The sequence below is a fragment of the Pyrgilauda ruficollis genome, unplaced genomic scaffold (assembly GCF_017590135.1).
Source record: "Pyrgilauda ruficollis isolate IOZ18807 unplaced genomic scaffold, ASM1759013v1 scaffold64, whole genome shotgun sequence".
Lineage (NCBI taxonomy): Eukaryota > Metazoa > Chordata > Aves > Passeriformes > Passeridae > Pyrgilauda > Pyrgilauda ruficollis.
In genome coordinates, this window is record NW_024528155.1 from 3,431,222 (window position 1) to 3,444,402 (window position 13,181).

Consider the following 13,181-nt stretch of genomic DNA (forward strand, 5'->3'; position numbering starts at 1 on the left):
CTGCTGTACCACTTCTCGGCTTGGGAAGAATCTTGGCAAACCTTTATAAACTTCCCTCCCAACTCTCTTTAAAAAAGCAGCAAGTCTGGGGCAGGCAAACTCTAGAGACTGGTTTAACTGGCTGATTTTTTAAAACAAAACATACATGCAATGTCACTTCAAGAGAAGACTAAAGCCACCTGCTGTGCTGCTAGGCACTGTCCCATGGACATCCTTAAAGCATGGCTGTTTGATCTTCCTACTAATAAATCAAGGTCAAAGACTACTGAAAAGAATGAAAAAGCTGACTTCCACTGGCCAGCATTCTAGGTCAACAGAAGTTTCTCAGTCAGTATTCATCCTGCACCCAGTAATAATTACTAAACTGTCAGCTCCTTATTTCCCAACATTTTTTTTTTTTATCTCATGCTTTGTAGAAAAATCTACTTATGCAAAGGTTGGTCTGCTCCCACCAGAGTATGAAAGACACCAGAGCTGCAAGGTGAATACAACCACCTTTTTCTGTTCTATAGAACAAATTTTCCTCTCTCAATGAATTCCTGCTTATTTACACTATAACAAATATTTCAGTATGTTTCAGATAATAATAAAAAAAAATGTTTCAACGGGAACACGACTGACAAATAGCTGGCGTAAAAAGTCCTCCAGGACACAACCAACCAACTGTGGGCTCTGTTCTACAGACCTTATTCATTCTTCTGCACAGAGCAGAACGTTTGCTTGAATTAATGACATGTCTGCCTTCAGAAAACAGTCTGCTTTAAAGGTTATTTTAAAAACATTACATTATCAGGGTTACACAGTATCTTCTTTTGCCTGGAGAACATAATGTACATTATATACTTAGCCAAGGGATTTTAAAGATACCTTTTTTCCCCAGGTGTCTAGTGCAACATAGATTTTATTACCATAGAATTGATATAGCCTTTGCCCTGCATTCTCATCATCATATTTTTTAAAAGTCAAGTGTGTGCAGAAAAACATATTATGCTAAAATTCAAAAGTGAGCAGACATCTAAGAGCTACAGAGGATACTACATCCTTTCCTTCTAACAAACTCCTTGAAACAGAGAACTTCTCTTCACTTTTGATTTGGATGACAGAACCCCTTGAAGCAGCAGCTCCTCCAGGGACTGTCATGACTACTGCAGTTTCTGGTGTCTCTCATTCTGAAACATGGGGTATTGCTGCTTTACAGGTAGGTGTACTTGTGTTCTGTCTAGCGGCACTGAAAACTACATTAACTGTGATTAAGCCATATGATTGCACAACTCCTGCCATGGAGTTACATATATGAGGAAGTTCTTTAAAACAATCAGTTTAAAAAAAACAACCAAAATGGAATGACAATTTTTTGACAATATTTTTTTTTGATCCATAAGGGAACTGACTCCTAAGACAATGAAAATTTTTAAATATTTTCCTGAAAAAACCCAACAAACTATTGAGTCTTGGAGTAACTACTCAGTATAAGCTGGGGTACCTGCACGGACCTACAGCTATTTCATTCAACTATTTATCTTCCACAAAATTCTTCACTTAAAGTTATATGCATAAAATATTTTAAACATTCAGAGAGGGCTTGTTTTAAGCTTTGCAGTTCATGCCTGAAGAAACATTTGTGGGAAGATACACCAGAAAAGGATCCCACACTGCAGGAGTGCTACTTATTTATTTTTATACTGATAAAGAAACACATTCATCAATACTCTGGTAGCTTATAAATTTGCTCTCTCTCCAGAACACTTGTTTATTCAATACAGTATCATTAAACAGCTTTCAATATCTTTGACATTAATGCAGAAAAACTGGGTTCTGAGCCAGGAAAAGAAGTTTTGCATGTGCAAAACTGTACAACAGGATTCAATTCGGCAAAAAGTCTTCAGTGACATAATACTTTTCAAACACTATCCTAGGTGTGAGTGTCAAGGAGACTATGTAACATTTCATATCAAAACTACATGCATTCATTTGCACAGGAGAAGAATTGTAGTATACAATGCTTAATCTTTTATTTTTTATTTAACTGACTGGTACCAGTGGAAAAGTCTTCATTGCCCTTGAAACCTGACATTTCAGTCTTCGGCTCAAGGAGTCTCTGAAAAAGCAAAGGCACTATATCTATGAGTAAGGTCTTTTCCCTTAAAAATTTTGAATTCTGTCTGTTGTACAGTTTGGTTGAGATGAAACGCTACATTTTAACTTCTTGGTCAAAAAATTTGAAGCTGAAATTAGGACTAAGTCACCTGGACAGAACCTGTGACAGCATCTGTGAGATTTATTCTGTATCTTTGACCATTATGTTTCTCTTACCTTTAGCACTTTTCTTCTTAACACTTTCCTCTGGTCACATTCCTAGACACTACAGCATTAAATAAAACAAGTCAAATATCAATCTCCCCACTCCTTTTAAACACTCTCCTAGAGTACACTCCTATTTCAGACAGCTCACTGAGCATTACATACCTTGCACAGTGAAGACCATTAATGTTACCATCAAGAGAACACACACAGCATGAAATTTAGTCACTGAAAAATAAAAGACTATTGCTGCACCTCTGCTGCAGGAGACGACAGGCACATCACCTGGAAAGCAGGTTATAACCTTAAGGCTAGGCAATCCTATAGCACAGCTGCAGACAACAGTTCCTAGCAAGCAGAATTCCCAAGCAGGCAAAGCTTCCTGGCTGGTCTCTGCCCGCCGTTTGATGCCGATCTCCAGGGCTGAGGTCCATTCACCAATTTCGGCAGGCTTGCAGAGACCACGTTTGCCTCCTGAAGCGGCAGGACGTGCCCAGTACTTACCACCACAGCTCCCCTGGACAAACCGCCTCGCCCCCCCCACCTAAGGCAGCAACGCTCCCTGACCCACAGAAGGAAACGTTACCTGGATTTCTCTTGCGTGGTACACGATGATGAGCCCGAGCAGGATAATCGTGGAGAGGCTAATAAGGCATTTCAGAGCGAGGGAATACAGAGACTCCTGCAAGAGAAAGACACCGCCGTTCCTCAGAGATCCCATGCGCGGGGGCCGCTCCGCCCCACCGCCACCCCGGCCCCAGGAGGCGGCCGGCGGCACCGCGCCACGGGACAGCGGGGACACCACGGCACGGGGACGGGGCGGGGGCCGCGGGCGGTGGGACCGGCTGCCGCCGAGCTGGTACCTTGGTGTAGGCGCCCCAGGAGAGCTCGGTCTCGATGACCATGACGACGATGCCGAACATGCCGAAGATGAGCGCGTAGTCGCTGAGGCGCTTACGCTTCTCGAAGAGAGCCCGGCGGTGTCCCAGCTTGTAGCCGATGTTCTGGTTCTTCTTCTTGCTGGACTTGCCCCCGCCGTTGTTGGAGCTTCCCGTGCCGGGGCCGGGGCCAGGGCCGGCGGAGCTGTACAGCGCCAGGTTGTTGGAGTTGTTGTGTTCGGGCTTGGAGACCACGATCTCCGGGGCGGCGGGGCTGCCGGCGGGGGGGGCAGAGCCGGCGGCGGCGGGGCTGGCGAGCGGCGCCTGGAGCGGCTGCGACTCGGAGTCCAGATCGTGCAGGTTCCTGCGGGACGAGCTCAGGTTGCTGAGCGGCCGCATGACGCCGCCGTTGTACCTGCAACTGCTCATGGCTATTTCGGTGAAGGGGTTGCTCTCCCGGCGCTGCTGCTGCTGGTGATGGTGGTGGTGATGGTGATGGTGATGATGATGGTGAGTGCTGCTGCTGCTGACACTGCTGCTGGGGCTGGCTGCCTGCTGCTGCTGCAGGCTATGGCACTGGTGGTACTGGGAATATTGGTGAGGCTGTCTGGACGCGCCAGCATGGCTGGAGGGGGTGAACTCGCTGACGTTCAGCTGGCTGCCGTGCCGGGAGGAGGCGGCGGAAGACAGCGGCGAGGAGTGCGTCCGAAAGGCGCCCGAAAGCGGCGAGGAGGCGCGGAGCAGCAGGGGCAGGTTATCCCCCGCGGCTGCCGCAGCAGCCCCGTAGTAGGCGCAGTTGTTGCACTGGAGGCACGGGCTCTGCTGCTGCTGCTGCTGCTGCTGCTGCTGCTGCTGCTGCTGGAGGCTCTGCTTGTCTTGGCCGTGCTGCTGGCAGTGCGGCGGCGCCGGCGGGCGCTGCTGCTGCTGTTGCTGCTGCTGCTGCTGCTGCTCGGGGCCGAAGCCCGCCGGGAAGTGGCGCGGCGGGTCCATGCCGGGGCCGTTAAAGCCGCAGGAGGACCGGGCGGTGGTGCACCCTGCGCAATGCGTGACGGTCGGCAGGGGAGCGTCCTGCTGCCGCCACGACGGGCCCATCCCGGCTCCCGTAGAATCCAGCCGCCGCGTCCGATTGGTCGGGCGCACCAAAACAACGGGCATCACGTCACCTGGCGGGGGCGGAGCGGCCGCGCCGTCAGCGTGGGGCGCGGGGCCCCCGCCCGCGGGGATCCCGCCTCCCGCCCCCCGCAGGTGAGGGCTGCCCTCGCCCCCCGCCCGCCCCGCCCGCGCCGCGGAAACCCGGGGCTTCCCGGGGGCGGGGAGCGCGCTCGCTCCCGGGATCTCCCCCGCCTGTCGGCGAAGGGGCTCCGCCGCGGCTCTCCCCGGCGGCTCTCCCCGGCTCCCCACTCACATCTGCGCCGTCTCCGGAACATGGGCGCCGCGTCGCGCTCCGGAGCTGTCCAGCAGCGCCGCCGCCGCCGCCGCCGCCGCCCTGCAAAACACAGCGTGGGGCTCGCTCCCCGCCCGCCGCCCCGGGCCGCGGAGAGCTGGAAGGGGCCGCGGCCGCGGCGCGGAGCCCTCCCCGGCACATCCCGGGCCTGTCCCGAAGGACTGGTGGGGGGACGCGCGGCTTCTGCCGGCTGCTCCTTCCTCCCTCAGCCGGAGGAGGGAGAGGCGCAGCCGGGGCGTGAGGCCGGCGGCAGTCGGGGGTGGTTCGAGGGCTGCAGAGCTGCTCCGCCGGGTCGGCAGGAGCTGTACCGGGAAACGGGACCGGTGTCACTGAGTAGCTCCCGTCCGCCTCCGGCTCCCTGCCGTGCACTGCCTGCACAGTCCTGAAGTTGTATGCTGCCATTTTGCCTTTTCCCCTTTCTTTGCCTCCCAAGCCCCCACTGAGTAATCTGCTCTGGCAGCTCCGTTAGGCAGAGCCATGTCTGCATCAGGTAAAGTCTGCTTTCTGCATTTATTTAAGGAAAGATTATTTAAGGAACGAATTATGAAAATGAGAAGTGATTTACCTTGTTACAACTGTGTCATTCCTGTCAAATGTCAACTAGACAAGACTATAAGAGGGTGTTTCTTTTTTTTTTTTATTTTTTTTTCCCCAGTCAGTATTTGATAGCATGAAATATTTCCTTACATCTTCAATTTCTCGGCAATATTAAAGACAAAATCCACCAAGCCTTTCTAGGGCAACAGCCTGCATCTTTGTAATTTCTGTGTCTCCTGTGACATTCAATTTCCTTTGAAATCCTTAGATGATTTGTAGGTTAGAAAGATGAGTGAGGCAGTGTCATTAGCAAAATTTTTAAATATGCTCTGTTATAAAATTTTAAAGTTAATTCCTAGTCAAGGTGTAGCTTTTAAAGCAAGCACACATATCACCCACACAATGAAACAACCCTCACTAATGTAGTAAATATCATGGGTTACAATATAGATAAATTATTTAGAGAAAGACCAAAATTTAGGTATGTTTGCATAGCATGTTATTTTGAAAAAGCACTCATAAGTGGGAGTATATACAGTACACAAAATCATAACGTCTTGTGATAAATAAAAATTTGTCTTACAACCAAGTTTTGAATAAAAATCTACAAATGAAAAAATACTTTCGTTTTTAAGTTAAACAGAAGCGTATCTGGATGCTCAATATTGCACTAATTTCCCTGAACACCAATAGCCAACATAAAAATTGCTTTCATTCTTAAGAATGAACAGGCTGTTTAGCACAGTTTCAGATACTCTATTTTCTTTGAAAAAACCCAGTGCTGTAATTCTATCTTACTTGTCCCATTTTGCCTGTTTTTTGAAGCACACATGAATCTCAGGAATCTTTGGAAATTAAAATCTCAGGGAACCTGGGCTTCTACTATTCTGTAATACTACTGTTCTACTATTCTGCTTCAGTCTTGCTGAAGCACGCTTTCAAATTGCATGTTTTGTGAACTAGTTAAAAATTAGATAGGCAAGGTTCCATCTTTCCTTTTCTGTTCAAGCTGTGTCCTTAATTTTCCTTAAAGGTACTTTCTTTTAAGCTTTCATTTTACCAGGATATAAATTCTCATGACCTAGTTTACCTCGGAAAGCCTTTTAAGAAATTTGTAAATCTCCATGTTTTATTTAGAAGTCACCAAGGCTCTGTCCTGTAACTTCATCTACTCTGATCATGGATGCTTATATTAGAATTGTGAAGAACATGAAAAATATCTTTTTAAGGTCTTGTTATTCTAAAATATCTGATATCTTTATGCTGTGTGGGGAAATTATTGCATTTATTTTTCTAATTCATATATAGAAGTCACAAGTCCCAAATGTTATACGTCTGCTTCTGCTATCCTGTTTATTTGTTGAAATGCAAGGACAGTGCTATTACAAGCTTTTAGATATTTAGTCTTGGTTGCTTCATTGTGTGAATAAAAAAAAAGAATATTCCCATGTCTAACACAAGAGGTCATACTCATCACACAGCTTGCTAGAAAACTGATAAGCCAGGTTTTCACTTTAGTCTTATTGTGCAGTCTGGGATATTTTATCACAATTTCAAGGTATAAACTAAGAATTGTGGAGAGTTTGCATTTTCAGAGCTAAATAAACCTTCCCTTCTGTGGCATGATTAATGAGAAAGAACAGAAATTAGCTATTTGTTCTATATTCCATTGCTAAATAATTTTGAAGTTCATTTTGAAGAATGCATGTATTTGTTTTCAGAAAAAAAAATCTGTTCTTCATGTGAACTTAATTGTTACATTCTTTTGTACCACACATTAATTAGTGTGGCAGCTCAGAACTGCTCAGTCATGCTAACATGGCAACAGTGAACGCCTATGAAAGAAACATTATTTGTTTGGGATAAAGCTTTGGGGTTTTTCCTACCTTTTCATTATAAACTGGGTGGAATTGCTCTTACTGATTGTTATAAGGACTGTATCTGCTGTCCCAAAAAGGTTGATTTTACATGAGCATGTCTCCATGCGTGTACATGCACACCTTAATATAAAGTAAGAGAAAAACAGTTACTGCAGATCTCACTTGATAATTATGATTAATGGCGATATTCAGAAAACAGATTTTTTTTCCTAATTTTAAGAACAAGATAAGTACTGCCAAGCAGTACTGAGCTAAACTTTATTAACAACAGGACTGGAAGCACAACAGACACAAGAAAAATTAGATTTTTGGGAGGATAAAAACCACTATGAAATATTTGAAGTGACATGGATTGGCTGGTCATTTGAAAACCTCACATAGCAACATGCAACGGAGACACAGCACTTACAGACTACAATAAAAGATGTTAGAAAGCTACTTTGGCTGTTACCCTATTGCCCCTACTAAAGCCAACCTCCTGTTAAAATAACTGGGAATTCTGAACTCATAATATGGTCAAAAATATAGAAAGACAGTAAATAAAAGGAAATGAAACAGAGAAAAAAAGAAAGCCTAGGAAATTCCATTCTCAAAGCACAACACCTAGAGTTTTTAAGAAAGCAGCAAAGGAAAAAGCCTTGTCCAATGACAAAAAGAAGAACAAACAGGCATTGCAGAGCTCAATATTAGACTGAAAGGTGTCATTCAGTGAAGGCAGAATCACATTAATAAAAACAGAGGTAACACCAGGGTAATACAGGGTAATATAAGATCATTCAAGGCTATCTATACAGCAATACAAATGCTTTTGAGACCATACCAAATGACTGCAGTATAACTGCTGAGATGATGGGCATGGAAACTAACTGTATGAACCACGTGTGTAAATTACCTTTTCCGTACCATCTGGCAGGGCTTTTACCCACCAGACCCCCCTAACTTTCACCCCAGCAACGTCTGGTGTCATGTAATTATATACCCTCGCTGGAACACCACCTCTGCTGTACCTATGCTTATTTCCAAGACCTTTTGATAATGTTCCGTATTAATGGGACAAGGAAAATACTATGACTCCATACAAATAATACAATTACATATTAAGAGGATGCATGCTTTGCTGTTTCTACTTTTGATTTTATATAATTTGACTAATTTTCTGCACTTTCTTCTGCTTCTCCAGCAACACCACCAATGGAAAAGCAAGTCCCCTCCAGTTTAAAATCTTTGTAATCTGGGATGTGTAGGACGTGACGCATAGGGACACTGGATTGACGACAGCTCTAAAACAGTAACCAAAGTTTTCAAGGCTGGGGATGTCTTCATTCATAGGGATGTAGCTTAAGAAATATCTAGAATTGCTGCATGCCCTTCCTCCAGTTAAGGGGCATTAAGCAATGGGGGGTTATTTTTTTTTTTTTACTAAAAGCAATTTTTATTTTTATTATACATATTGAAAATATTGAATGTGGTCCAAAAATACCTGGTAAAAGTATTTGTTCACTTAATTCACTTTCCATCTTTTCTGGATATTTTTATAGTAGTTGAAGGTCACACAAACCTAATGACTTCTTTTCTTTCCTTTTTTTTTTTTTTTTTTCATTATCAAGGGATACTGCAGCCTTTAAAGGCTTTCATAGCTAGCTAAATGCATTAACATCAGTACTGTTTTAGCCAGCTGATACAGGTGCTCAGCAGGTGAATCTTAAATTGTGTTTAATCAGACTGCCTTTTATTATTCTCACAAATTGTTGCAGTTTTGTAATGGAACTCAGATAACTCAGTACAATTACTGAAATACTAATTTAATGCAGTTTTTTCTATTTCAGCCTGTGCAAGAGCACAGAGTGACTTTTGGCATGTATGGGATTATCAAGTGTAAGAATTTACTTTGAACTGTGCAGAGTGTTTTCTTTTTGCAGTATTTTGACCTGTTAAATCCAGTGAGACAGCATTTACATCTAAATATAAGATTGTACCTTGCAGAGGTGGATGTTAGCCATGCTTTTTCTCTCTGTAAAATATGTCCTCTGTGATTCATGTAGCAGTTGGTTCTAAATAATTAAATTTGCCCATGTTTAAAAAAAAAGGTTGTTGGATTTTTTTTTCCATAGGTACTTTATCATCAGTGCTCCATTTAGCTTTAAGAACAGAATTGCTATGGATTTGCATTTTCTTTGTTCTATTTGGAAAGTTCCTTCAAGGTTACTTAATAACAGGTTCCATTATTAGGCTGAAAAATGTGAAAGTGGACTTGCTTTTATCAGGTGTGTATGAGTACTTTCAAATCTTTAATGGTAGGTTCTTTCAGCCAATAACCCTCACAATTCAAAACACATAGCAAATGTAAGGTTGCTGCTTTGTGTTTATTGGGAGATTTTTTATTTGTTTCTGCATTCCTGATAACCTGAAAGACTGCAATTTCCGCAGCACATTCAAATCTCTTGTCACAGAAGTCTGTTTGTTTAGTGCTGTCATCATCACGCCTAAAGTTTTATGGATGTGCTCATAGTACACACAAATATCAATGTACATTGTGGTCCTGCTTACAGAAATTATGTCTTTAATAAGTCTGGAAAGTTTATGCACTTGCAGAACAAATCGAAGCAGGGAAAAGATGAAAGCAAATGTTCAATTTTGTGTTACCTGCAGCTACACTTCCTACACACTATAGAGCTGACTGTATTTATGTGCTTGTTTTTCTAATTTATGAAATGTCTGGTTTGAGAAATGAGTTTGGGAAGAGCATCTCCTTCCTTCCTAGCTAGCTATGTGTGCAGTACTTTATTTTCTCCCCTCCTCTACCTTTCACATTACCCCTCTTTCTCAACCTTCCCTGCTGCAGAGGAAACACTACACTTATGTTACTTGAAAGCACTTCTGAGGTGGTAGAAGACAGGGAAGCATTTATTGAAGTAGGGAGTTACTTGAACAGCCTCCGCTTCAAGCTGGCTCTGGCTGAATAAGCTGTACAGCTAAACAACTATTTGAAGTGATATTCCAGAACTTGATGGGAGATTTTATAAAATTTGCATTCCCTGAAGTATAATTCTTTTCACTTCTCTACTTTATCCCTTATTTCAATATCACTCAACGAAAAGTTTGCTGTGTTTTTGAGGAAAAGACTAGACAGTATTATTTATCAAACCTAATTTTAAAGTGAAAGGGCTTAATAAATTTGTGCTCTTTTCAGCTGGGGAAGAGTTAATTTTCTTCACAGTGGTTGTGTTTCGGGCCTGTGCTGAAGGTTGATAATACAGAGATGTTTCCGTTATTGCTCAGCAGGTCTTACACAGATTCAAGCCCTTTTCTGCTCTGTGCACTTCCACACTGGTGAGGAAATTGGGAGTGCATGAGGGGTTGGGAGGAGACACAGCTGGGACAGGTGACCCAAACTGACCAAAGGGATTTCCAGACCATGTGACACCATGCTCAGTACATAAAGGTTGGGGGAAGAAAGAGGATGGGGGAACATTTGAAGTGATAGAGTTTGTCTTTCCAAGCAAGCACTATGCATGATGGGGCCCTACTGTCCTGGAGATGGCTGAACACCCATGGGTGGCAGTGAAATAATTTATTGTCTTGCTTCACTTGAGTGCATGGCTTTTGTTTTCCCTATTAAACTGTCTTTATCTCAACTCATGAGTATTCTGGCTTTTACCCTTCCCATTCTCTTCCTGATCTCTCTGATGGGGGACTGAGCAAGCAGCTGCCTGCGGCTTGTTGGCTGGCTGGGGTTAAACCACAACTTTTCACATGAAATCCTACCCTATTCAGAAAATAGAATTTCTACAGAATTACAATTAATTCCTTCCAGATGGGTAAAAGATATCTTTGCAACCCATTATATGACATTAGTAGCTATTGTATCATCAAAGTCACATTTAAAATACATATAACACAGTAGACTGCTTTAAAGAGTTTGGATAACCAAAAAATTTCTCAATAGAAAAACTACTTTAAAAAAAGTTATTATTCTTAAATTAAAAAATTATTATTCTTCACACATTCAAAATATATTCTACATTAGAGTAGTCTGATGCAAACGTGCAGTGTGGTTTCTTCACCCTGACTAGTATTTTAGATTATTTATCTTTTCAGAAGATCAAAACCAAGTTCAAAGTGGGAAAGATCTTCCTATTTAAATTATGAAATCTCTGCTGTTACAGTTACAAAGGATGACCTGAAAGTTTTTTCTCAGAAAAGTTTACTAATATTGAAAATTTATCAGTGTTGAAGCTGGTCTGAATAAAACTAGCTTTTTGTGTCTCAAGGAATCCTGTCTTCTGGAGTAGAAAGCCTTCCATAGTAGGAATCCATTTTCCCCTTTGTGATCATTACTGCAGAATGATCAAGGCACATAAGTAAAAGATCTTCCTGTACTGTCTCAGGAAACAGCAGTGCAAGTGACAGTGTTTAGAGCAACAAGTCATCAAAGTGTTACACACTACTTGACAATGAAAAATCTTTTCAAGAACAGAATTCCAGTATTTGGCAAGGCATGTTCTCTGATGGGTGGAGTGGCAACATCTACATGCCCCTCCATGTACCTTGTTTCTTGGCCCTTGATCCCCAGTCTGGAGTTTGGGGATGTGGATTACAGGGTTCAACAACCCAGTGTGCAGTAAGTTAGTCAGAAATGTGAACAGAGGAGGGGAACACGATCACAAATCCAACATTTAACCAATGATTCTATTCAGAACTCTCTCCAGATGGAGTGGGAGCATAATATTTTCCTTTAAATACCATCAGCTATTGTGTTCGCCTCTTAAATCCAAGGTATATGTATCTGGGTGTTCTTTGCTTAAACACAGTAGGGAAGAAAAAGTTCTTTTCTTTTCTGCCAGCCTGGATAAGCTTAATCTCAGAGAGCAGGTCCTAAAAATCAAGCTGTACAGTAACTGAGGGAAGAAACAACCAATCTCCTTGCCTCACCATTGTCTGCGTATGAAATTTGAGGTGATTAATCGGGTCACTGAACAGGAAAGTACCCAAGTCATGTGTCTAAACAAAAATCAGTCACTCTCATCAGAATAGGAACAGGAAGGTGCAGAAAGGTCCTTTTACAGGCACCTCTTCGAAAGCAGTGTGCATATACTCACCAAACAGCAGCAACATCTAGAGCTGTCCCCTTTAGAGGAGCCAAAGGAATGGGTTGGTCATTTCCAGACTCATGATCAGGCTTCTATGTCTGCTTCAGTGCAGTATCAGCATTTGAGTGCTCAGGGAAGCACACAACACTTGGAACCCCAGATCCTAAAGCTACTTCCAGAATTGCCCTGAAGTTTTGAGGCTTGTGTAGTATTTGCCAGAAATTTCTGAAAATCTCTGGGAGTTTAATCTGACATTCAAGGATTGCTTATACTTTAAAGCATGCCAACCTGTAGTGACCTGTAGTCACTGTGATTCTTGCATGTTAAATTCAGCATGTCATCTCTCTAGGCATGTTAGGTCTGTGGGAAAAGGAGGACTCACTACAAGCTAAATGCCATCAAATTCATATGTCATTGAGCTAGTATACATGTGTCAGTTTGGATGAGTTTTTGACCTGCTGCCCTTCTCATGCACATGCTACAGAACTGACAGGACAGTTTTTCCAAGAGGTGGAGCTGCTATATTTCTGCTAGTTTAAAATAATTAGTTTTAAGTCTCTGTATGCACTCTTTACTTACTCTGAAGAGTGACTTCAGCTTTGGCAATTTCTTTTTCATCTTCACCAGGATTTTTATGAATTGTGCTTTATGAGCACATTTTGCATAACAGGAAAAGGAAAAAATACTTTCTATTTGACTCAAATATCCACAAATTTTATTTACAAAGTGAAATGTAACATTAATGAAAAAACCCATATTATAAAACGTTTGTCTATGTTTATTCACAAAAAATAAATCAATAAAGCCCATCTCTGCTTTCTCAAACAATCTAAGCAGTGCTTCCATGTCATGCCTTTTCATGTTCCCTTCTGTGCATGAAGGGATTATAACAGAAGGTTTTGCTTAGCCCCTCATGAGGGTGTTAATCAGGAAAATAAAAAAATACCTTCAGGCCTTTGAGGTCTGGCAGCTAAGGCTGGCAGGTGAACACTATGCTTTCTGCTTCTGCATTGATGAATAGCTATCTATCCAATGCACAAAAATACCAAAA

At 42.8% G+C, this 13,181-nt stretch overlaps 1 protein-coding gene across 1 annotated transcript in view; it reads right to left on the bottom strand.

Annotated features, from left to right (window-relative positions):
* The window catches only part of KCNN2 (potassium calcium-activated channel subfamily N member 2), a 68,107-nt gene extending 63,671 nt beyond the window's left edge, over window positions 1–4,436 (bottom strand). Inside the window, exons 1-2 of the mRNA XM_041484177.1 lie at window positions 3,165–4,436; window positions 2,888–2,983 (exon numbers count right to left, since the gene is read on the bottom strand). Of these exons, the coding sequence (XP_041340111.1) occupies window positions 2,888–2,983; window positions 3,165–4,334 (1,266 nt within the window). The 5' untranslated portion in view covers window positions 4,335–4,436. The remainder of the gene's footprint in view (window positions 1–2,887; window positions 2,984–3,164) is intronic.
* Between the last annotated feature and the right edge of the window lie 8,745 nt (window positions 4,437–13,181).